The sequence below is a fragment of the Podarcis pityusensis genome, assembly GCF_964106645.2.
Source record: "Podarcis pityusensis genome assembly, chromosome: 3".
Lineage (NCBI taxonomy): Eukaryota > Metazoa > Chordata > Lepidosauria > Squamata > Lacertidae > Podarcis > Podarcis pityusensis.
The window spans coordinates 7,331,662-7,357,472 of NC_138026.1; the positions used below are offsets into that span (position 1 = coordinate 7,331,662).

The following is a 25,811-nucleotide window of genomic DNA, read 5'->3' on the forward strand; positions in this document are numbered from 1 at the left end:
AATGGAATTGAAGGGTGGGTGGGGGGAGGCACTCCAGCAAGAACACCAACTAAAACATTAACCAGTTGAGCTAGAGCAGGGATGAAGAACCTGTGTCCCTTCAGATGATATTGGACTGCCAACTTCCATCCGCTCCAGCCAGTATGGCCATTGGGCAGAGAGGCTGGTGGGAGCTGTACAGAAGTGCAGCCACTTCTGGAGGCTCCGTCATTCCTGAACTAGAGCACCAGCAGAACTACAACGGAAGGGAACAATTCTTATTAACAGCAGATTCATTCAAGAGGATACTTGATAAACCGCAGCAGCAGCAGCTAAGCTGGTTTAGAACGAAAGAACTGCACACAAGGGTCAGATGCAGACAAGCAGATACATTTGATCACGGACGGTGCAATCTGCAAACTATCTGTTCTGCAGTAGTTGCTCTTCAGCTGCCTAGCATATGGATACCTTGTCGTGTTTCCCAGATCAAAAGACAAATTAGCTATAAGTTCTATTTTGTAAAAAGTAGGTAGGTTGGAAGACCCTGATTAGTTAATTTCAGCTTCTCTATCAAAAGTCAAAATAAACAACAGGATCTGAGGCAGGGTTACAAATCTCAAATGGTTTTTTGTTATAAATTTATTTCACCAAAACGTATTTTTACTGCATATGAAACATGACACATTCAATTAAAATATTCATTCCGCCTATACCAATGAAAACAGGGAAATCCTAGTGTGTTTTCTTCTTTTTGGCTGGAATGGGAGTTCTCTTTGCAGACTTGTTCTGAGGTTTGGGTTCATAGAGGGCACTCCGCAGAAATCTCGAAGCGGCTCCTTTATCAAGTCTGGCAGCTTTTTTCTTGTCCGTTATCTCTTTGACTCTGTTCATGTAGGTTCTTATCCTCTCCTGGAAGACATGGAAAGATCACAATTCCTATCAAAAAAGTGTAGGGGTTGTTAAGCAAAACGGTAAACAAAAGACCCACCTCAAACTATGATTTGCTTGCACATTCCAGAATTCAACTTCGCCGAAAACTAACTCACAGTGGGGACTCTCCTCCAAGACGAAAATCTAATTCTCAAGGGCTAAATGCAAAATTCATGTCTGAGATCCTTTTGTTAGTGTTGCTCGCTTATCTCAGGGATGGAGAAGCTGCTCCTTCCAGCCTCCTGAAGGACTCCAGCTCCCATCAGCCCCAACCAGCAGGACCAATGATCAAGGATGATGGGGCTTGTAATTCAGCAATATCTGGGGGGCCACAGCTAAGGCAGCCCTGTACTGACAAGGGCCATAGAGCAATGGCTAAGCAAGGGAGCGCATAAACCTGGACCAATTGCCCTGACAACAAGACACGCACGCCTCAGCCTCACTGATGTGGTCCAAAGGAAAGCAGAGCGATAAGTTTGGCACCGATGTGCATTAAGAATGCATAATTGCCCATTATTTACAGTAGTGGGGGAAGCAAGAGAGGATTGTGGGTTGCCTCAATTGCATCTCAAAAAGCCAGCAGAGCTATTCTAAGTGGTGCAAAGTTTATTAATATCTAAGTGAACAAAGTACTGGAGCCCTCGAAAGCCTGCTGGGACATGTCTCTAGGGACCTAGTGGATAAAATACTTTGCCACCATGACAAGTTGGGACACCGTGGTTGTAACAGATCCAGAAGGAACCACCTAGTCCTTTTTGATGGGATCCATTGAAGCTCTGGAGGCCTGAAATTGTTTGGCTGACCATGACCATCAGTTGCCACAGGCAAGGGTCTTGAACTTACTGCGTGTTGTGGGTCGGTGTGGTCTGACTGGGTGGCTGAGTAGAGGGATGTACCATAAGCACATGACACCACTTCTAGAAGAATTGCACTGGCTATCTGACTTTATACTTTGCTACTGACCTACAAAGCCCTAAACACTGTTTTAAACATAACTCTTAGAGGGAAAGGGGGACCTATAATCTTCTTTTCATTCCCCATTACACTAAAAGCGGAACCAAAATAGCCTCTCCAAAAAAAAACCCACGCCCCATAAGCACCTTTAACTTGCTTGCAGATTATCCAGCCTATTTAAACCTGCAGTTCTAGTTGCACAACTATTAGTAGAACACACTATCAGATTCTTTTGAATCACCTGGAAGGGTAGCTGTGTAAATTCCAAAGCATCCACTCAGCACAGTTGTTTCATTTAGATAAAATGTAATTTCAGATAGCAGTGGTTCAAGGAAGAAAAGGATTCTACGTAGATGGGGTGTATAATATAAATTATGTGGCCTCTTCACCTCATGGTGTCACCATAGAAAAAGGCAGGAACTGGTGCCAATGATCCAGAAAATGCTGGCCCTGGTAGGGGTTCTGATGGTGTGGCTGCCATTTTGTCTCTGCTTCAGGCAGCAGAATGTCCTGGGCTGGCACCGATCTTTTGATTAAGATTTCCAAAATTACGAGTATACGGAGTTCCCTTTAATCCCATTACAACAAACGTTTGATTAGATAGTGACCTTGTTTTCTCAAGACCATCATAACATGTTGTGTGATGGCCTCAGGAGTGCTCCAACAAGCCATAGGAATAAATGGCAAGCCTATATGTCAACGTAGGTAAAAGGAGCTGATGAAGAGATTTACATTCAATGACACACGTAATGGATTCTCACAACCTGATTGAAAAGTTCCACTGAACCGATCATGTATGTTCCCTTTGGTCCTAAGTACCAGACATACAGCAAGAGAGCAGCGACTACTGATTGAGCATCCATATGCAAGATAAGGACATCATGTCATCCTTCAGAAGGAAATACCATCCACCTCTCTCTCCTTCCCCCCACCCCACCCCCACTTCATTATACAATGTTTACAAGGAACTAGAAGAATTGGAAAATAATCCCTTTCCTCTCAGGGAGTTCAAGCTTTCAGCAAAACGAACAATTCACACATCGCTTGAGATTTTCAACACTAAATATATTTTCTATAGGCTATACTGACATAGCTTTGGGAAGAGGTAAGAAAAATTGAATGGCAATTTGGTTCAGATAAGATCTTGGAACAAATGCAAATCTTCTTTCTAAAAGTATGCACCGCAAATCTAGCCACACGTTATGTATGGGCATGAAGCTATAGTTCTCTACGCAAGAGTAACTTTTATTCTGCAATTAGTTCTGCCAACCATCTGCTTTTATGGTTACGCACTGTTCATTGTTTTAGCAACGATGTGTGCGTGTATATAGAATAATACAATGTATATGTCACAACTATTCTGATAGATTTGATCTGCAGTTTTTCTATTCTTCAAGCTAAATCATTTGATTTGATTCTTGAAGTCAGCAGAATTTCCAAGGTATCCAGCCTTATATACTGTACTCATGCATCTAAATGGAATATAAAGACAAACTGAAAAGATTTATCGTAGGCAGTAAATATGTCACTAATGTAGAATTACTGGACAGTATACATACAACTGGTGCCAAAAAAGCTTTTAGCTTTGTTGCCGAACTGGATTCTTTACTGCTGAGAAAATGAATTAATGGAGGGATTGGAAAAGGGGAGGGAGAATCTTTTCCCGTTTTCGCTAGTAAATCAACCACATGATACTTTTAAAGTCATACAGGAGTAAGGAAAGGTAGCCTCAGAGATTAACACAAGTCCAAGTATTTATAGGAAAACACACTGTACTGGAAGTTATAAATAATTATTAGATGTGCAACATTTTTCCATTCCGCAAGTGAAAAGGTGGCTGGCACAGAATTCGACTCTCAGTAGGGAGAGGCATCAGAAAGGATTGTCTGACTTTTAACTTGTAGCCCTTTTGGAATTTCACCGAGCCTGAAACTTCTGCTTGCAGAGACAGGCAAGACTGTTTCAAAGAAACGCTCGCCTCCTGGGAATTCCTTCCTAGCTTAGGAAGGTGAGCAAATCATATGAACAACTGGTCATACTCAATGGTGGCTTTGCTTCAGCAAATTTTCACTGGAGGCAGTACACCAACACATGGAAGCAAAAGCTTTGTACTGGAAGCAAGTGTGGAAAAGTGGTTAGCATAAACTCTCTCTGATGTACCGGTGGTATTTGACTCCAGTAAGGCTCGCTAAGATGTATAAAAATTCTTCTAATTTATGCTGAAAATGCAAGGAGAAAGAAGGTACAGTTTTTCATATGTGGTGGATGTGTAAAAGAAGTAAAGGAAGATGACCTGGATAGTCGCCAGATTCTGTGTACAAATCTGTAGGCCCAACTCAAAATAGTTTGGCATGAAAATCCCCAAACTCGGTTCCATGAGTGACTCTGAGTCAACTCCCTGGGATAGTTCATTGTTGTACATTGTTTCTAAATTTATTGTTGTATATTGTTTTACTTGTCTGTTTTAACCATATCTGCACATTAGTTTCTAATGTTGTGCGTGTCCTCTATTTCAGAGGCTTCTACTCTGCAGCCTCTTATAGTTGTTTAACTGCGAGTCTTTTAGTTCTTATGCTTACAGTAGTTTTAACTGCATGTTATTTGTTTTTAGTTCTTATATGTTTTAATTATCAGTTTTTATCCATCCATTATCCGTGTTTAATCTTGTATTTTATTCAGATGTTTTATCCTATGCTTGTTTCTTTGTCCTTATTTGCTCTAACAATTATCGGTTAAAAAAAAATCCTAACTGCTATTTTGTTTATATGTTGTTGTTGTTGTTGTTTATCCTGGTCTGTGACCGTAATAAAGTTCATTCATCATCTGCAAGTAAAGGGCTTCTGGGAAATGGTATACAATGAAATTTCCAAAATGTTTAAGAATACGTTTGTTAAAAAACCAGAGGCTTTTTTACTAGGAGTAATAGAAGAAGAAGTGCAAAGAAGCAGAAGAGACTGTTTATGTGTGCGACTACAGCAGCTAGAATGTTACTTGCCCAGAACTGGAAAGAAGAGAATGTCCCAACAAAAGAAGAATGGAAGACTAAGATGATAGACTATGCCGAAATGGCTAAACTTACCGTGAAGATCAGACAGCAAGATGAGGAAAAACTCAATCAAGAATGGGAAGATTTTACAGATTACTTTAAAGAATACTGTAAAAATGTTAAAACATTACCAGGTTTGATGTAACATTTATGAACTAATAATAGAATTAGGAGGAAAAAAGAAGTTATAATTAATTGGAGAGACATAATTATATGCAAGGAGAATTAAAGGGGGGGGAATGGAAACCAGAGGGGGCGGGGGGGGAGTCATTTAATGCAAATTTGGATTGGATATGTACATACAAAAGAAAAAATGCAGTTATTTTGAAAATTGAAAAATAAAGTATTTTTTAAAAGGGGGGGGGGAAACATAGGCTCTCTCAACCTTGGTCCCTAGATGTCTGGACTACAACTCCCATCATTCCTAGCCAGAATGGCCAGTGCTCAGGGGAGCTGTTGTTCAAGAAAACCTGGAGATCCAAGGTTGAGGAAGGCTGGGTTGGCATTGGAAGAGGACTCGGGAGATCAAGGTGCAAACAGCCATGAAGGTCTAGGTCAGGCATCACCAATCTTTGGTCCTCCAGATGTTTTGGCCTACAACTCCCATGATCCCTAGTTAACAAGCCCAGTGGAGGGATGATGGGAATTGTAGTCCAAAACATCTGGAGGGCCAAAGGTTGGGGGTGCCTGGTCTAGGTGGCCTTGGGCCAGTCAGTGACTCTTAATCAACCTCACAGGGTTGTTGAGAGGTTAAATTGGGGTAGAGGAAGAACTAGGAATATCACCCTGACATGCTTGGAATAAAATAAAAATATAAAATAAGGTTATAATTGAGGATCTATCCAGGAACACACACACTCAGAGAGAGGGGGGGGTTTAACATTGTGCAAGCATTTATCCCAGGAATTTTGTACTGTATTTTAAGTAAGAATCTGATTTTGTACTGTATTTTAAATAAGAATCTTACCAGCTCCTGTTTCACTGGGTGCTCCTTTGGATTAATTCCTTGTGTGGCAAGATATACTGTAAAATGAATTTTATTAATCAATATTATTATTGTTGTGAGAGACTTTAGCAAATAGAATCCTTACTACACATCTAAACTGCAAAAGCACACATCAATTGCAAGACTGTAAAGCTGCTTTGCTAAACTGAACTCAGTGGTATTCGTCATAATATAAAATGCCTAACAGCTGGGTGAAATGGCATCAAAGGCTCTACGGAGAATCGGAAGGGTTGCTAGAGGAACCGAAGAACAAGAAAAGGGAATTGATCAGCTATTACAAAAATGGCAAAGGCTTAAATAATTAAGCTTTTCTTTAAGTGTCACTTATAAAAGTATAGTGGCTGTAAAATCATCATTAGAAATAGGATGGATACTTAGCTGCCAAGTCGCATATTTAAATATGCAGTTACATGCTAAAGTGCTTAAATTACCACCATAAATTTCATACTCCACACTCACCCCAAAACATCGAATTCAATGTGTAAGCAGAGACCAAATCTAATTTTGCTTGTTCAAGAGGATCCAACTAAAACACAAAAGATACAAACGTCATCGTGTGCATTTCATTATTTAACTGAGACATCAAAAAAGGCTTCCAGCTACAGGAACCAATTACAGTGGTGCCTCGCAAGACGAAAAGAATCCGTTCCGCGAGTCTCTTCGTCTTGCGGGTTTTTTCGTCTTGCGAAGCAAGCCCATTAGCGGTTTAGAGGATTAGCGCTACAGTATTAGCGGCTTAGCGGGCTCAGCGGATCAGCTGATAAGCGGCTTAGCGATCAGCTGTTAAGCGGCTTAACGATCAGCTGTTAAGCGGCTTAGCCGATCAGCTGATAAGCGGCTTAGCGGCTTGGGAAAAAGGGGGGGGGAGGAAAAAAACCCCGCAGGAACTCGCAAGACATTTTCGTCTTGCGAAGCAAGCACATAGGAAATTCGTTTTGCGAAGCACCTCCAAAACGGAAAACCCTTTCATCTAGCGGGTTTTCCGTCTTGCGAGGCATTCGTCTTGCGGGGCACCACTGTACTATCACAGTATAGCGTCAATGGCACATTCCCCCCAATCTGGAATCTAACAGTACTTCGCAAAATTCAAAGTTCATTAAAAAAAAAATCAAATTGTTCATGGAATCCTACCCAATAATTTCAAGTAAACAAATTTCTAAAGAACAGAAAGTAATATTTATGTAGGCATGATCTGCATTTGGGGGCTTGACTTTCAGACACCTAATAAAACTGTCCCATTAAAGTATTACCTACCCAACCCAACGAAATGTCAGGAAATCCACAAAGCACAGTCATACCTCAGGTTACAGACACTTCAGGTTGCGCGTTTTTGAGTTGCACACCGCCCCAACCCAGAAGTACCGGAATGGGTTACTTCTGGGTTTCGGCGGTCGCACATGCGCAGAAGCGCCAAATCGCAACCCGCGTGTGTGCAGACATGGCACTGTGGGTTGCGAACGTGCCTCCCGCACAGATTACCGTATTTTTCGCTCTATAAGATGCACCAGACCACAAGACGCACCTAGTTTTTGGAGGAGGAAAACAAGGAAAAAAATATTCTGAATCTCAGAATCCAGAACAGCAAGAAGGATCGCTGTGCAGCGAAAGCAGCAATCCCTCTTGCTGTTCTGGCTTCTGGGATAGCTGCACAGCCTGCATTCGCTCCATAAGACGCACACACATTTCTCCTTACTTTTTAGGAGGGAAAAAGTGAGTCTTATAGAGCAAAAAATACGGTATGTTCGCAACCCAAGTGTCAATGTATGCTGAAATAAGCTAATACACAACTCAGCATCTATGTACCCGTTCTGAACATTTAAAACGATTCACATTTTTTCACATAATCTGCAGGAATATTTACAATAACTCTGTAAGGTAGACTAGTATTGTTGTCCCTCAATTGCAGGTGGAGGGGAAGCTTCCCAAAAGCCAACTGATTCTAACAGGACTTGACAGTTTGCAATTTGGGGAGCTTGTGTATACTTCCAGGGAAACGAGTGGCTATTTCAGATCTTTCTGTGGGTGAAAAAGAGAAGCCCACAAAAGAGAAGCATCACTGTTCCACAGGAAGGGAAACCATCAATGTCAAAGGACAACACAAGGCATTCCAGGATCCTAAGCATCCCCCAATACTCCCCAAACCGACCCCAAAACTATGCCAGCCTGGGAGCTGGCCTATTTTGTCCTCCTCAATCTGCTGCAGTCAATGGGAAGGAAATATATATATATATTTAATGACTGTGGTAGGAAATAGTAACTCCACCCCAGCCCCCAGCAAGCTGTCTGGGCTTCAGAAGTAGCAGTCTCCTCCACCAACATCACCACCAAAGGAAGCTCTAGGAGCCATTATGCTACACCACTGCTCCCATTTATTATCTACCGTATTTTTCGCTCTACAGGACGCACTTTTTTCCCTCCAAAAATGAAGGGGGAAAGTGTGTGCATCCTATGGGGCGAATGCAGGCTTTCGCTGAAGCCTGGAGAGCGAGAGGGGTTGGTGCGCACCGACCCCTCTCACTCATAGAATCATAGAATCATAGAATCATAGAATCATAGAGTTGGAAGAGACCACAAGGGCCATCGAGTCCAACCCCCTGCCAAGCAGGAAACACCATCAGAGCACTCCTGACATATGGTTGTCAAGCCTCTGCTTAAAGACCTCCAAAGAAGGAGACTCCACCACACTCCTTGGCAGCAAATTCCACTGTCGAACAGCTCTTACTGTCAGGAAGTTCTTCCTAATGTTTAGGTGGAATCTTCTTTCTTGTAGTTTGGATCCATTGCTCCGTGTCCGCTTCTCTGGAGCAGCAGAAAACAACCTTTCTCCCTCCTCTATGTGACATCCTTTTATATATTTGAGGCTTCAGGCTTCAGGCAGCTATCCACAAGCCTTCGGAGCACTGGCTGGAGAGGTTGCGCGTTGCTAAAGAGGAAGCCAAGACAGCCAGCGGGATGGACCCCGCTCGCTGTCTTGGCTTCTTTGCTCTTTGTGGCTTGGGGGGGAACTAATTTTTTTTCTTTATTTCCCCCCCTAAAAACTAGGTGCGCCCTATGGTCCAGTGCGCCCTATGGAGCGAAAAATACGGTACTTGTCAATCCTGGCAGTGACCCAACGAGGTAACCAGTGGACCTCCCTCACAGCCAACTACGAAAGCCCCAGGTGCTCGCAGAGTTGCTTCTCTTCACAAGCAAGGAAGGAGTCGTACGCCACTGGTGGCTATGGATCGCTGCCACCTGTACTTAAGTGTACAATGCATGCAGGGATATTGCAGCTGTACACCAAAAGGTAGAAATGTTTTTTTTGGCTGTCAAACCCAATCTATCATTTCATTCCTACAGGATTTCCAGGAAACTCAGGTTACATGAGTGTGCAGCTTACAAGATTGAACATGGATGCTGTCAAAGAGCTGAGTTGTCAGAACCGTTGTGTTTATAATTTATTCATGTTTGGAAAGCTTCGGGGGTGAAACTCCCTGATGGACGAGTTTTTATTTTGCCCCAAAGAAATTACAAATTGGATTTTAAATGTTAAGGTACATCGATACATGTACCAAGGCCTCAGGCAGTGCCTTGTGCTGTTTCTGGGTGTTGAAAGTGAGAAAGAAAAGATACTTCATATATTCTTTTAGATTTGTTCTTCCTACAGCTGGAATGGGTACGGTAGCAGTTTAACACCTAGATTTTACATTCTAGGGCGAGTTTATTCTAAAACCCCACTTCCAGAAATAAGGCAAGCAGAGAACGTACTTTCTGGATGAAGTACAAGCCACCCTATTATGAAAGACCGCTGGGGACCCTCCCTTCCACCATTGATTAGTTAAAAGACAAACACTGCTGTGCCTTCACCTGCTTCTTACCTTCTGGAGAAGCTCACTTCTCGACACAGACATCATAGTCTTCAGCATCTCATCCACAAAACCAAGAGACTTATCAAAGGCCGAAAGGTAATCATGGATCTCTGCTGGGTACTCTTCTCCAGCAAGATCACTCTCCGACATTATGCTCTACACACAAGAACCAGGACAGGTTTACCTACAGTACAGGTAGATAAACACAGAAACATTAGGCTCATGAAATGGTCCGCGAGCTCTTAAAGAAATCACTTACGTCAACCTATGGGTTGACAGTCCTAGATAACCAAGGGAAGTCTGCAAGGTTGGCAACTTTTTTCATTTTGAACAGGTTTTCAAATATTATCATGATAGAATATGTACCACTTTCATGCACCTCATGAAAGCCACCATCAACTTGGGTTCCATGACGGAAGAAAGGAAAGAAGAAGAAGAAGAAGAAGAAGAAGAAGAAGAAGAAGAAGAAGAAGAAGAGAGTTTGAATTTGATATCCCGCTTTATCACTACCTGAAGGAGTCTCAAAGCGGCTCACATTCTCCTTTCCCTTCCTCCCCCACAACAAACACTCTGTGAGGTGAGTGGGGCTGAGAGACTTCAAAGAAGTGTGACTGGCCCAAGGTCACCCAGCAGCTGCATGTGGAGGAGCGGAGACGTGAACCCGGTTCACCAGATTACAAGTCTACCGCTCTTAACCACTACAATACACTGGCTTAACCACTACACCATGCTGATATAAATGTAATAAAATTAATAAATGTGCAGCACCTAGATCAGGGGTCAGCAAACCTTTTCAGCAGGGGGCCGGTCCACTGTCCCTCAGACCTTGTGGGGGGGGCAGACTATATTTTGGAGAGAGTGAAAATGAACAAATTCCTATGTCCCATAAATAACCCAGAGATAAAAGCACACATTCTACTCATGTAAAAACACGCTGATTCCCGGACCGTCTGCAGGCCGGATTGAGAAGGCGATTGGGCCGGATCTGGCCCCCGGGCCTTAGTTTGCCTACCCATGACCTAGAGCATACTGGTATCATTTAAAGCAGAAGGCCCTCCAGATGTTGTTGGATTCCAGTTCCTACCAACCCCAACCAGCATGGCTCATCGTCTGGGTTGATAAGAGATGGAGATGATGAACATCTGGAGAGCCATAGATTCCCCGCCCATTTTAAAGATTTAGATTTGGGTTAAGACTACTTCTCATGCTGCTCTCTGCTCACCACTGGAACCAGAATGCTGATGTTGGCATGAAAATACCCCGTGTAATACATAATTTAATATTCTACTGATAACAATGTGGGAACCAGACAATGGAGTTCAGGAACCACACCGCAAAGACATCATCTGAATAGCGCTTTTTTTTCAAAAGAAAAGGGGTGTGGGCCAGGAACATGGATGTCTGCAAGGACGGGAACTTTTTTCATTTCCATCACATGGACTCAGCCAGAAAGCACGTTCATAAAATAAATGAGTGCCCCATTAGCTCTCATTGAGAAATTGTGCACCTCCACTGATTCGGGGGGTGGGGAGAATACTACTTTTTATTACCTCAAAAAAGACACACACAAAACTGAGCTGGCAGAGGCCAGAGTATGACCACAGAGAATGTGCTGCTGCTATGGCAGAGTTTAAAAGTTGTTTGGACAACTGATTGGTCCACTTAACTTTAAAAGTTTGGATCATTTAAAGAGGTGTCCCCAAATTGACCACAGGTCAGTGGCACAGCTTTTGTGTGAGAGAGGAGAGAGAGAGAGAGAGAGAGAGAGAAATCAGATCCCTTTTTAAGATGGCGGCTTAAAACTTGTGTTTTAATCACTTAGTTCAGAAATCGGTTGAAACTCATAGTAATGACTAAGATTCCAGGCAACACCCCTAGTTTTAAGCAGTTGTGTTCAAGCTTTAATCTTCAATAAGTAAGACCATTGCCTGCTTCAACAAAACAGTTGGTTGCCAAAATCAACACAAACTGCTATGGAACAGAAGTTGCTAAGGGGGAAATAAAGAAATGTGGATGATTCCATATATCTACAGGCAATCCTGGACTCCTTGTTTCTTTCCCTTACTTAATCTGCAAAACAATTACTTCAAACTATACAAAAAAGGTACTTCCTACATACAACAAGCAGAAACTTGATCAGTTTCTGGCCTGCCTTTCCACCCCATTCCTTGTGCCAAAACTGAACGACGGTTCTACATAACAGCAACAAAAATTTCCTTCCAAATAATCCCAGTTCGCAACATTCTGCCATATGTGGTGGATATGTAGGAAAATACAAGTATTCTGGGAGAGTATCCATGTAGAACTGCAAAAAATGCTAAAGATCTCTTTCAGTAAAAAACCAGAGGCCTACCTCCTGGGAATAACAGATTTGGATATTCCACAAAAGAGGAAGGGTATATTTTTATATGCGACGGCGGCAGCAAGAGTTTTGATCGCAGCAAAATGGAAGAGTAATGAAATCCCCTCTATACAAGATTGGATCCAAAAGCTGACAGAATATGCCGAATTAGATGGTTTATCAGAAAAAAATAAAGAATAAATCAAAACAGGAATTTGTTTCAAAATGGGAGGTTTTCAAAGATTATCTGAAAAATAAATATAGTAGTTTAAATTCTGTTGCAGCATTCGAGGAACTTCAGTAATACTTGCAAGGTAGATATAAGAAATTAGATTTATTGAGAATAAGTTTAATTATGATAAAAGCGTGTACTGGCAAAAAGTAATATGAATTTGAAATATGGAATAGACGGGAAGTTGGGTCTTTAGTGTTAAGACCAGTAGATGTTTTATTGTTTGCTAAGAAAATTATGTGTCTATGGTTATTTTTGTAATTTGTGTGTAATTTGGTATTTGTGTGTGTGTGTTTTTCTTGCTGTATAAATAAAAAACTAAAAAAACAAAAACAAATAATCCCAGTTCTGAGAGAAGGCCAGAAAGGTTTTTAAAAAGTGGGGGCGGAATAGAACATTCTGCAGAGCCACTAAGCAAGGAATGTATAAAAGTGAAGCTATTCTGTGGGTAAGCACACTACTTGAATCAAATGTATATTGGCCAGTTCCTGCAAAATGAAGGCACGACTGAATGATGCTGCAGGAATGATTTTAAAAGGGTGACCCTTATATTTCTGCCCAGAAGTACTGCTTACAGGCAACCGACAGGAATAGCAAATCTCATGGGCAGCAAATCTCTCCCCCTCCAGTCCACTTTGAAATTGGTAAAGGTCTTCAGCTGTTGTAGCTATTGCACTTTGCTGTGCTAAATGGTACCTGATTTTTAATTGTATTTTTGCTGTGGGTCACCAGGATGAAGGTTGTGAAGTCTGGGAAACTCTAACCTAAACTCTTCCATTCAGATTAAAGAAAAGGTTACACACAGGTGTGCTGTCCCACATTTTGGGGCAGAGAGGGAGAGAGGCTTCAGAAATAAATACACCCCTCCTTGTTTTTTTCCTTCACCTCATGCCACACCAGAAGATAAAGTACCATTTCTGGACACTTGGAAATATATTTATGGTTTTGAAAAAATACCGTGAACTTTATTGTGCCGATATTCCAAGTGTGGTGTTTCAGAGAGTTGATGGGAAGAGTTTGATAACTGTTAATTCACAAAGCTGTAGCCTTAAACTATTACAGAGATATGAATAGATGTAAGGACAAAATGACCATGAAAGCATTCTCCAGCAGGCTAATAATTCCAGGACATCAAACCTGTACCTCATTTTTAACAGATATATCCAAAATTTGAAAGGGCTCGCTTTCTACTTGCTTGTTTTTGAAAATAACGGCCTTGTGCCTGCAGGTATTTAGAAGTCTATGTAGTACCACCACTTCAAATTTTATCCGTAGGCTTTTACCCAGTAAAGAAAGTCGTCCTCCAAACATGCTTCCCCTCAGAAACTGCTCACCCTGAATATCATTACAGGCAGGCATACCTGAGGATTGCACCCATTCAGCTTTCTCCCTGCTTCTTTCCCCTACAATAGCCATTGTACTGGGGGTTTAACATACATAAAGCACCATATCTGATTTGAATCCGCTTAAGAACATAGGGAGAGACATCACCTTGCCAACAAAGGTCCGTATAGTTAAAGCTATGGTTTTCCCAGTTGTGATGTATGGAAGTGAGAGCTGGACCATAAAGAAGGCTGACTGCCGAAGAATTGATGCTTTTGAATGAGGAGGAGGAGACTCTTGAGAGTCCCATGGACTGCACGAAGATCAAACCTCTCCATTCTTCAGGAAATCAGCCCTGAGTGCTCACTGGAAGGACAGATCTTGAAGCTAAGGCTCCAATACTTTGGCCACCTCCTGAGAAGAGAAGACTCCCTGGAAAAGACCCTGATGTTGGGAAAGATGGAGGGCACAAGGAGAAGGGGACAACAGAGGACGAGATGGTTGGACAGTGTTCCCAAAGCTACAAACATGAGTTTGACCAAACTGCGTGAGGCAGTGGAAGACAGGAGCGCCTGGCATGCTCTGGTCCATGGGGTCACGAAGAGTCGGACACAACTAAGCGACTAAACAACAACAAAGAACATAAGGAGAGCCTACTGGACCAAGCCAATGGCCCATCTCGCCTCTGCTCTCACAGTGGTGAAAGTGAGGCCTGTGGGAAGTCTGCAAGCAAGACCTGAGCTCTAAAGCACCCTCCCTTCTTCCAGCAACTAGTATGCAGAAGCATAAAGATCCGATAGCGGAGGCCATTTCTGGACCTTTTCCTGGTCTCCTTTACCATGTAAATCAGGAGGAAGGAACCTTTATCAGCTGGGCTGGGTTACAATTCTCTTGTGGCTAACCTTCTCGGGAGTACGTGCCAGCAGCGGAGCGGCAGTACCCAAAGCATTCTGGATTAAGTAATCTGGAATAAAGACTGCCCTGTTTCAATGAATCCTCTCTCTCGTCTGTTGCGCACAGTCCACAGCTGCCCAAACGCTTGCACTTCAGCACAATGCAAAGTACTAGGGTGCAAGCATTCAGAAAAGAGTTTGAGAACTCCAAAAAACAGTATGTGAGCTGAGCACAGATGATTTAAGAAGTAGGGTTAAGTGTGAAGAAAACAGTACCTTGCTTAAAATAATCCGGAATCAGATGCACTTTCACCTATAGCTGTTGGAGGACGGTTTCCCTTGAGTGATGAAGTTGAAAAGCCTTCATCCACTCACTTGCTGTGTTTTGCAGAACTCAGTTTAGGCAGGTGTTTTATTTGTCAATACCTCCTCACCCCTTTCTGTGTAGTCTTTCTCAAGCTGGCAAACATCAAAAACATAAAATATATTTAAAACTTATATAATACATTATAAGCAAGCACCGATATTTCACGGTGTAATTCAAGCAACAGAACTGCCATGGCCAATAAAATCCCATCAGTTAAAAGCTGCTTTCAATGCTGGACTGAAAAGGCCATTCACTGAGCCTCCCATGGAATAGGGTCCTTTTATAACATAGGCCTTCCTTAGTGGCTGCCAGTCTAACTTATCATAAAGGCAGGCTAACAAGGAGGCCACTCTGATGCTTATCGCAAAGGATGGTGAACTCTACAGGCTCTGTACACATTAGAGGCCTGAAACATAGTTAGATCACATCCCCACCCCAGGCTGCTTTCTTGGTCGATGTTCACACCGCATAGGTGGCAGGGCTATAGATTCATCCCAGGCCCGTTACCAAACTCCAATTCACTTAAGCTGCCATCTGTGCCAGTGCAAGGGCTGTCTGAGCCTTTGCCACGTGCACTCAGCTACAAACCAGTGTTCAAAACTCCCATTGTTCTAGGCGCATTGTGCGACAGGGAATTTCTGAGCTCAGGGCGCAGTACTGTGCCTAAGATTTCAGATTAAAACTGCAGCGTGGAGGGAAAGGACTTTTTTCTGCCTCCCCACTTGTAGCTGCTCTCTGAAGACTTGAGAAGAGACCCTCTTAAGAATATTAGGGGGGTGGGCAGGGGAAGGACTAAAAGGTAAAGGTAAAGGGACCCCTGACCATTAGGTCCAGTCGTGACCGACTCTGGGCTTGCGGCGCTCATCTCGCTTTATTGGCCAAGGGAGCCGGCGTACAGCTTCTGGGTCATGTGGCCAGCATGACGAAGCCGCTTCTGGCGAACCAGAGCAGCGCATTGAAATGCCGTTTACCTTCCCGCCAGAGTGGTACCTATTTATCTACTTGCACTTTGACATGCTTTCGAACTGCTAGGTTGGCAGGAGCAGTTGGGAGCTAACCCGGTGCGGGGATTCGAACCACTGACCGTCTGATCAGCAAGTCCTAGGCTCTGTGGTTTAACCCACAGCGCCACCCGCGTCCCTAGGGGAAGGACTAGACCATGTGAAAAATTAACTTAATATTTTAGCTGCAGTTCATTCATTTTCAGTTTGTATTCCTGTTATTAAAAAGCACACCTAGGCATTCCATTCTTGCACCCATAACCTAGGTTTTAAGGAGTCATTCAGGTCCTAGCTTTCATATCTCAGTTTCTAATACAGTGGTCCTCAGGTTAAGTACTTAATTCGTTCCAGAGGTCCGTTCTTAACCTGAAACTGTTCTTAACCTGAAGCACCACTTCAGCTAACGGGGCCTCCTGCTGCTGCCGCGCCGCTGGAGCACGATTTCTGTTCTCATCCTGAAGCAAAGTTCTTAACCTGAAGCACTATTTCTGGGTTAGCGGAGTCTGTAACCTGAAGCGTATGTAACCTGAAGCGTATGTAACCTGAGGTACCACTGTACTGCTTCAAACACATGTAGTGGGAGCAGACTGGAGTCAAAGTAGGCCAAAATGGGCCCACAGCCAGTGTCCTTCAACTAATCCGGCCCCAAACACGAAGTGTTGTACAAAAAGGTGGCACACTATTTTCACTGACTCCTGTTGGTTTAAAGCAGAGTCTCGTGCCCAGCGGAAGGATGAGGAGTACGTGCTGCATACTCTATATTGCTTTATTTACAGTTCAAAGCTGGTATATTACAGAAAGACATCTTGCCTCTGCCGGAGCAGAGAATGCATCCTCTCTCCTCGACAGCTCGGAGAGAAATCACAAAGTGAAACAGCAAAGTACAGTGAAAAACAGGAAACCAGTGTACGTCACATCCAGTCTCCCTTTCCCGTGAGAAACTCCAACAGTACAGACTGTGGAATGTAAACACCTGTCTCGTGACAAGCCCTTTCGCTGCACAGTGAAGGAAAGCAGAAACCAACATCCTCCCCCTTTCTGTGAACATCACTGGGCAGCGTGTTCGTACAATATCAGTACAAACCCAACTTCTGCACATAGGTACAGTGTTGATCCCTTGATACAATCTTGGACAATACATCAGCAGGAATTTCATTACCTGGCATATAGGACACCGTTACGAGTCCCTTCTGAATACATTCCCTAGCATGCTGCAACTTTAATTGCAAGTGCTTCGTGCTTTGCTTACAACCTTCAGACTTCAGCAAAGCCAAACATGCTTTGTTGTCCTGGTAAACCTGGATTGGACATTTGACAGGAATTTTCATATCTTTGCACAATTGTATTAACCATTCACAATCCTTAAGTGAATACGATAGTGCATTCAGTTCGGCTTCACAAGTACTTAAACTAACTGTTGTTTGCTTCTTGCATGACCAATCAAACAGACCTTGATTGTACATGTAGCAAACTCCAGACGTACTTTTCCTGTCTGTAGTGTCACTTCCAAAACTTGCATCTGCAAATATCTCAAGACCACCAGACTTCTGATTGTTAAATCTCAGTCTGTAATGCATAGTGCCTTTCAAATACCGCGCTATGCGTTTCAGAGCTTTCCAATCCTTGACACTAGGATTGTTGACTTGTCTGCTTAGCAAATTACAGCTAACAGCAATGTCTGGTCTTGAACATCTGGCAATGAAGTTTAGCTTGCCTAGCACACTTCTGTACAGTGTAGTGTCAGAAAATGCTTCTTCAGTGTCATCTACCTGATAACCTGTTGTCATCGGTGTGTCTACAGGGTTAGCATCCATCAGATTTAGTTTGCTTAACACATCAGCAATTTTCCGTGACTGGTGTACTAGAATGTTACCATCTTGATCTCTCTCTATTTCCAGAGATAGGTAGTTGTTTACCTCACCAAGATCTTTCATGTCAAAGTGCTCTTTCAGTTGAGCTAGGGCGTTATTGTACATTGCGACATCTTTCCAAAAGAATAATAAATCATCAACATAAAACAAACAGTACAGTTTCTTTTGCCCCTCCTCTTTGACAAATACACATGGATCAGCTTTCCCTTGCTGAAAACCTAGAGAAAACAATACTTCAGTGAGTTTTGTGTGCCAACACCGTGCACTTTGTTTGAGACCATAAAGGGATTTCTTCAGAGCACAAACAAATCCCTGTTTTACCTGTACGCCATCAGGTGGAAGCATATAAAGTGATTCATCCAGAGATCCGTACAGAAAAGCTGTATTAATATCATGGTGACTAATGTGTAGATTTTCCTCTGCAGCTAGCTTGAGCATAAGCCTAATGCTTTCATATCTCACTGTGGGTGAATAGGTCTCGTGATAGTCTTCACCTGGTACCTGTGCAAAACCTCTGGCTACCAATCTGGCTTTGTGTCTGACTATCTTGCCATTTTGATCTGTCTTCGCTTTGAAGACCCATTTGCTTCCAAGCAGTTTCATTCCTGGAACTACTGGAACTAGCTCCCATGTTTTGTTCCTTTCTAAGGAATCAAGCTCAGCCTTCATGGCATTTAACCATGGCTCAGCTTCCTTTGAATCCAAACCCTGGATGTCTTGGAAACTTGAAGGTTCAAATACCTTCTTGGAGCTTTTAACAGCTGTTACTGCTATCGTAGCAAACTCATCAGCAAATCTTTTTGGAGGTCTGCCTTTTGTGGCTCTCTGTGACCTACGAATTAGCCTTAAGTCTTCAACACTCTCCTTTTCCTTCTTAGGAGAAAAACGACCTATTGTGAACAATGGTTCCTCCAATTCTTGATCAGAGCTTTCAGAGGGTCGCATAGAGGCTTTCGCACTCTTGAAATCCTCTGAATCACCCGATTCAGTTTCAGATTCAGACTCAGAACCTTCATCAGTGGGTGTGGGTTGTTGTGGTTGCTTTTGACTATCCTCAGTCTCATCACCGTCATCAGGATAACATTGGAAAATTCCCACATTCTCCCCCCACTTTGCATTGTACTCAACACTTCTCGTGAGCTTAATTGTCTCAGAGTCAGTCATCATTATTCTGTAAGACCCTTTCTGATAACCTAGAAAGATACCATGCAATCCACGCTTGTCTAACTTGGAGTTTTGTGGTGAGCGAACCCACATGTCAGAACCAAAAATTTTCATGTGTTTGATGTATGGCTTCTTGCCAAACATCTTCTCATAGGGGGTACAACCAATCGCTGAAGATAACCTGCGATTGTAACTGTAAACAAAACACGAGAGAGATTCGGCCCAATAACTCTCTGGAAGATTGGCATCATGCAGCAAGGTTTTTAACCCTTGAAGCAATGTCTGATTTGCCCGTTCCGCAAGTCCATTCTGCCATGGCGAGCGAGGACTAGACAAATCGTGTTGAATTCCTTTCTCAGTCAGAAAAGCTTCAAACTGCTGAGAAGTGAATTCTCCCCCGCGATCACTGAAAAGAGTCTTTATCTTCTTACCATGCACATTTTCCAACCAAGCACAGAATTCCTTGAACCTAGGAAAAGCCTCTGATTTCTGCTTGAGATTGTACACAAAAATATATCTGGAAAATGCATCAACGAGAACCATGAAGTATCTATTTCCACCCAAAGAGGGCGCTAGTGGTCCAACCAAATCTGCATGAACAACCTGGTATGGTTCTGTAGGTTGCCTACTAGACACCTTACCTTTCGCAGCCATTTTCACCTTGTTTGCTGCGCATGCTTTGCACTTCATGTAGTACCTGCAGGGTTTAATAGTCATACCTTCAACCAAGGCAGGCATTTTAGATACTGCCTCAAAATGCAAATGACCAAATTTTCGGTGAAAATCATGAATACATTCTGCATGCAAACTTTTGTTAGAACCTGCAATGCAACAAGTGTCATCCTGCACAACATCATCATAATACAAAACAAACAAACGATCAACATATTCAGCATGCAATACATAATCATTTTTCTTTGTGATGATGCACTTCCTGTTCTTGAAGGAAACGTCAATGTTCCGCTCATTCAGCTGTCCAACGCTGAGCAGATTATGTTTGGCGTCTGGCACATAAAGCACATTCTGTATCGATAAGTCCAAACTGTGAAGAACAACAGTTCCGTAGCCTTTACTGGGAATAGTGTGGTCATCCGCCTGGTGAATCGCACCTTCCTGCGGTGTAAAAGACACAAACAGTCTCTTATCATTGCACATGTGGTGGGTCGCCGCTGAATCAACAACGAAGAAAGATCTAGACGTCTTCTGGACCTCTGCAACCTTTGGAGTGAAGCGTGAAACCATAGCCTTGTGCTGCGTTGTCCTAGACACCGGACCTTTGCCTTTGCCTCGGCCTTTTCCGCGCGATGAGCTTTCGCTGCGCTGCTCTGTCTTGGCCCTGGGATATCTGCATTCCCTCTTCATATGGCCTAGACGTCCACACGAGTAGCATTTCACTGCCTTCAAAGCTTTGGCGCCATCTGGTGGTTCCACTGCACTATGGGACGACGTCTGTGAAGACTCCCCCTTGCCCATGCAGCTAGCACCCCGGCGATCTGCTTCATTTTGAATCACAGCAGTAACAAAGTCCACTGTCAGCTGAGCGGTTGGCTGCACAGCAATCTGGGTTGCAACAGACTCCCAACCTGAACCCAAAGATTGTAGTATCATGAAAGAATACACAGCCTCTGGAAAGTTGAGTCCTCTCTGTTGCAGCTCATGTCTCAGATTTTGCATCTCCATCAGATGTAAACGCACATCTCCACCTTCAGCAAGAGCCATATTATGCAGCTTGTTAAAGTAAAACATAGTGGACCCAGCTTTTGTCCTTAAGTGAGCTTCTCTCAAAGCGTCCCAAATTTCTCTGGCTGAGGTCTTATCACGCAATAGACAGAGCTCTTCTGGGGATACTATCAATGTAAGAGTTCCCCTTGCTTTGGAATCCTTAGCTTCCCATGCATCTGTAACTGGAGCTGGGGGGGTTTCTGTAATCACCTCAAACAAACCCTCTTTCCGCAGAATTGCCTCTGCATACAGAACCCAGTCCGCGTAATTTTTCTTGTTGAGCTTAGGAATCCCACAAGCATCCTGAAGGGCCATCATGACTCTGGCATTAGCCTTCAGCATCATATATGCTGCTTTAAATCTTGCTGCGTCACTGCTGCAGCTGCCTTATTCCAAAAGCGCACTTAAAAGTTACTTTCGATTTCCCCAGCATAGTAACTTGTGCCTGGGAGCCTTTTGCCTATTCCCGGCAAAACGGCTTTGAAAGTTCAAAGTCCAGCCATAAAGCCATTAACTAGAAGCTGGCAGGCTGCCCGGAGCAGTAGCACATACCTCATCAATCACTTTTACGCGCAGAGCAGATTCCGATCCGATCTGTCCCTCTGCATTCCGATGCTTTGCCGGCACTCCGATTCGACTTCTGGGCCCATAACCACGTGTTGGTTTAAAGCAGAGTCTCGTGCCCAGCGGAAGGATGAGGAGTACGTGCTGCATACTCTATATTGCTTTATTTACAGTTCAAAGCTGGTATATTACAGAAAGACATCTTGCCTCTGCCGGAGCAGAGAATGCATCCTCTCTCCTCGACAGCTCGGAGAGAAATCACAAAGTGAAACAGCAAAGTACAGTGAAAAACAGGAAACCAGTGTACGTCACATCCAGTCTCCCTTTCCCGTGAGAAACTCCAACAGTACAGACTGTGGAATGTAAACACCTGTCTCGTGACAAGCCCTTTCGCTGCACAGTGAAGGAAAGCAGAAACCAACAACTCCACCCCCCACCCTACTTCATCTTTCTGGGCCATAATCACATAGGACCGGCTTCTCCCCACCCCTGGGTGGAAACGGAGGCAGCAGCAGCAGCAAAGGTTGGTGCTTCTTGACAAAAACAAGGCAGCCTGCCTTACACAAGCAGAAACTCTTTCTGCTCCTGCAAACCCATCAGATGCAACTCAAAGGAAAAAGTGCTTCAACAACTACAATAGCCAAATGAATTGCCCGGGTCCGCATGCACACCATGTATTTAAAGCACATTCAAACACACACACCACAATCTGAAGCGCATGGCTCCTCCCTCTCCCCTCAGAAAAGTATTCTGGGAACCGTAGCCTCTCTGGGATGGAAACTACAATTCCCAGGATTCTTTGGCAGCAGGGGGAAGCCATGTGCATTAAACATGTGCTGCACATGTTTTAACAAATGCTTAGTGTGGATCCACTCTAAACACGAAATACATAATCAAAACAAAACAAAACCACCCCCTCCCAGAAACACTTTTAAATGTGTTTGTGGAAGTGAGTGGGGAGAAGGGGGTTACTGATTTGCTTTCCTCCTGTTCTTGTTTTTAATATGTATTTTGTGTTTTTAATGCTGTGATCCGCCCTGGGATCTAGGGATGAAGGGCGGTATACAGAATAAGGAAGAAAATGAGAACTGCGGAGAGCTTTTCCTTTCCTTTCTTTTTTTTTGGGGGGGGTGTTGGGGGCACTTTCCAGAAGAGGCCCCTGGGCGATCCTGCGGGTCAGGGGACGCCTCGCGGCCGGATCCAGCAGATCTCCCCCCTCCCCGGAAAGGCGCAACCAGCTCTGGGCCCAGGGACCCCCGAGGCCACCCGCTTTGGCGCTGCGGGTCCTGCGGGGAATGCAGTCCCTCCACCGCCACCGGGCTAAACGGGAGGCCAGCGCCCACCTGCCTGCCTGCCTGCCTGCTTCCTCGCGAGCCGGGGGCCCCGCTCCTCGCCCAGCGGCGCTTCTTCCTACCTGCGGCGTGGAGACGGCGGGCCTCCGCTTGCGCGCAGCGCTCTGACGCAGAAGCCGGGGAGGCGCCCCCGGAGTCCCGCCCGCCCGCCCGCCTGCCTGCTCGGCCGGCCGGGCTTGGGCTTGGGCGAGGCGGAGCCGCGGAGCCTGGCCGCCCACCGCGCTCCTTCGCTGGGAGACGAGGAGGCCGGGCCTGCGCAGCTCGACCCCTCCGAGCCAAGGGGGTCCCGCGGGTCTCCGGCCGGGCTGCGCGCGGGGAAAGGCTGCGCTTTACGCAGCGGGGCGCGCGGGTTTATTTCTGATTTTTGGCCTTTGCCATTCTAAAAAGAAGGGGGGAGGTGTTCGTGATGAGCTCTGGAACCTCTTTTTTCTAGGAAAATAGCACTGATGTAGATGTAATAATAATAATAATAATTTGTTGTCGTTTAGTCGTGTCCGACTCTTCGTGACCCTCCCGAGAAGGTTAGCCACAAGAGAATTGTAACCCAGCCCAGCTGATAAAGGTTCCTTCCTCCTGATTTACATGGTAAAGGAGACCAGGAAAAGGTCCAGAAATGGCCTCCGCTATCGGATCTTTATGCTTCTGCATACTAGTTGCTGGAAGAAGGGAGGGTGCTTTAGAGCTCAGGTCTTGCTTGCAGGGATCCCACAGGCCTCAGTTTGACCACTGTGAGAGCAGAGGCTTGGTCTGTCCTTATGTTCTTTGTTGCTGTTTAGTCGTTTAGTCGTGTCCGACTCTTCGTGACCCCATGGACCAGAGTATGCCAGGCACTCCTGTCTTCCACTGCCTCCCGCAGTTTTGTCAAACTCATGCTGGTAGCTTTGAGAACACTGTCCAACCATCTCGTCCTCTGTCGTCCCCTTCTCCTTGTGCCCTCCATCTTTCCCAACATCAGGGTCTTTTCCAGGGAGTCTTCTCTTCTCATGAGGTGGCCAAAGTATTGGAGCCTCAGCTTCAGGATCTGTCCTTCCAGTGAGCACTCAGGGCTGATTTCCTTAAGAATGGATAGGTCTGATCTTCTTGCAGTCCATGGGACTCTCAAGAATCTCCTCCAACACCATAATTCAAAAGCATCAATACTTCGGCGACCAGCCTTCTTTATGGTCCAGCTCTCACTTCCATACATCACTACTGGGAAAACCATAGCTTTAACTATACAGACCTTTGTTGGCAAGGTGATGTCTCTGCTTTTTAAGATGCTGAACCAAATGTTAAAATACATCAAACATTAAAAGCTGCCCTAAACAGGGCTGCCTTCAGATGTCTTCTAAAAGTTTGGTAGTTAATTTTCTCTCTGACATCTGGTGGGAGGGCGTTCCACAGGGTGGGCGCCACTACCGAGAAGGCCCTCTGCCTGGTTCCCTGTAACTTGGCTTCTCGCAGTGAGAAGGCCTTCGGCGCTGGACCTCAGTGTCCGGCTAGAATGATGGGGGTGGAGATGCTCCTTCAGGTATACTGGGCTGAGGCCATTTAGGGGTTTAAATGTCAGCACCAACACTTTGATTTGTGCTCGGAAACATACTGGGAGCCAGTGTAGGTCTTTCAAGACCAGTGTTATGTGGTCTCGGCAGCCGCTCCCAGTCACCAGTCTATCTGGAGCATTCTGGATTAATTGTAGTTTCCTGGTCACCTTCAAAGGTAGCCCCACGTAGAGAGCATTGCAGTAGTCCAAGGGGGAGATAACCAGAGCATGCACCACTCTGGCGAGACAGTCCGCGGACAGGTAGGGTCTCAGCCTGCGTACCAGATGGAGCTGGTAAACAGCTGCCCTGAACACAGAATTGACCTGCGCCTCCATGGACAGCTGTGAGTCCAAAATGACTCCCAGGCTACGCACCTGGTCCTTCAGGGGCACAGTTACCCCATTCAGGACCAGGGAGTCCTCCACACCTGCCTGCCTCCTGTCCCCCCAAAACAGTACTTCAGTCTTGTCAGGATTCAACCTTAATCTGTTAGCCGCCATCCATCCTCCAATCTGTTAGCCACCATCCATCCTCCAACTGCCTCCAGACATTCACACAGGACCTTCACCGCCCTCACTGGTTCTGATTTAAAAGAGAGGTGTAAAAGAGAAAAGATGTAAAAGCGATTCACAGCATAAAAAACAATATAAGGAGATATAATGCATAATAAGAACAAAACAAAAACCCCTCCCTCCCACAAATGCCCCCCAACTCCCCTTTGAAGGGTATCAGATGTTAGCCAAGGGGCTGGTTGAAGAAGGTTTTTGCCTGGCACCTCAAGGTGTGTAATGAAGGCACCTGGCGAGGCTCCTTGGGGAGTCAGCCACAAACAGGGAGCCATCAATGCACCCCCCAACTCCCACCTCGCCTGTAATCCTTGTGGCAGCAGAGATCCACTGATAACTGTTTCCTCCATGCACTTGTCTTCACTCCCATCTAAAGCTATCCTGTGGTAGCTGATTCCATAAGTTAATTAGTGTGTGTGTGTGTGTGTGTGTGTAAATGAGATGTAATGAAAAACCACAGATTCTGGGAAAGCCAACAGGCACTAGGCACCTATTTTTTATCTCATGGAGTTCTTCAAGATTATTTAATGGAGGCTGGTGTCTGTAAGAGGCAGGCCCTGAAGGCCTAGGCCTGGCAGGCCACAGGAGAGGAATAGAATACAGTGGTACCTCAGGTTACAGACTCCTCTAACCCAGAAATAGTACCTCGGGTTAAGAACTTTGCTTCAGGATGAGAACAGAAATCGTGTGGCGGCAACGGGAGGCCCCATTAGCTAAAGTGGTGCTTCAGGTTAAGAACAGTTTCAGGTTAAGAACGGACCTCCAGAACGAATTAAGTTCTTAACCCGAGGTCCCACTGTATAATGCTTTCACTTTTGCATGCAAAGGAAAAGAGAGGGGGGAAATGGTCTGCTAAGCTGCAAAAATGGCCAGGGCGATAATAAGCAATCAAGGGCAATATTCCATCATAGAGTCTGGAGGCATCTATTAAGTTCTTTATTTAATGTCTATACTGCCCTTCATCTGATGATCAGAGGTTGGTTTACAATATAAAAGCACAAAAATATATAACAGTAACAAACAACTAGATTGGCTGGTTAAACGATGCTTTTTCACAATAAATGGGAGGAAGGGGTGACACAGAGACTTTTCTAGGAAACGAGGTGCCTTGTGTGATGTGCAGACCACA

General features: G+C 44.5%; 1 protein-coding gene across 1 annotated transcript; it reads right to left on the minus strand.

The window, feature by feature from the left end:
• Window positions 1-586: 586 nt before the first annotated feature.
• C1D (C1D nuclear receptor corepressor) lies at window positions 587-22,809 on the minus strand. Its single transcript, XM_080999419.1, has 6 exons — window positions 22,656-22,809; window positions 14,829-15,011; window positions 9,773-9,947; window positions 6,375-6,441; window positions 5,877-5,932; window positions 587-888 (listed from the first exon to the last, which is right to left on the minus strand). The coding sequence occupies exons 3-6, from the start codon at window positions 9,911-9,913 to the stop codon at window positions 712-714; spliced, it is 441 nt and encodes a 146-aa protein (XP_080855545.1). The 5' UTR covers window positions 9,914-9,947; window positions 14,829-15,011; window positions 22,656-22,809; the 3' UTR covers window positions 587-711.
• Window positions 22,810-25,811: the final 3,002 nt, after the last annotated feature.

Excerpts from the sequence above, each read along its gene's own strand:
- C1D (XM_080999419.1), bottom strand. The coding sequence starts at position 9,913 with ATGTCGGAGAGTGATCTTGCTGGAGAAGAGTACCCAGCAGAGATCCAT. Across the intron at positions 5,933-6,374 it reads ATTGAATTCGATGTTTTGGG|TATATCTTGCCACACAAGGA; the intron begins GTGAGTGTGGAG and ends TTCATTTTACAG. Across the intron at positions 889-5,876 it reads ACCCAGTGAAACAGGAGCTG|GAGAGGATAAGAACCTACAT; the intron begins GTAAGATTCTTA and ends CATGTCTTCCAG.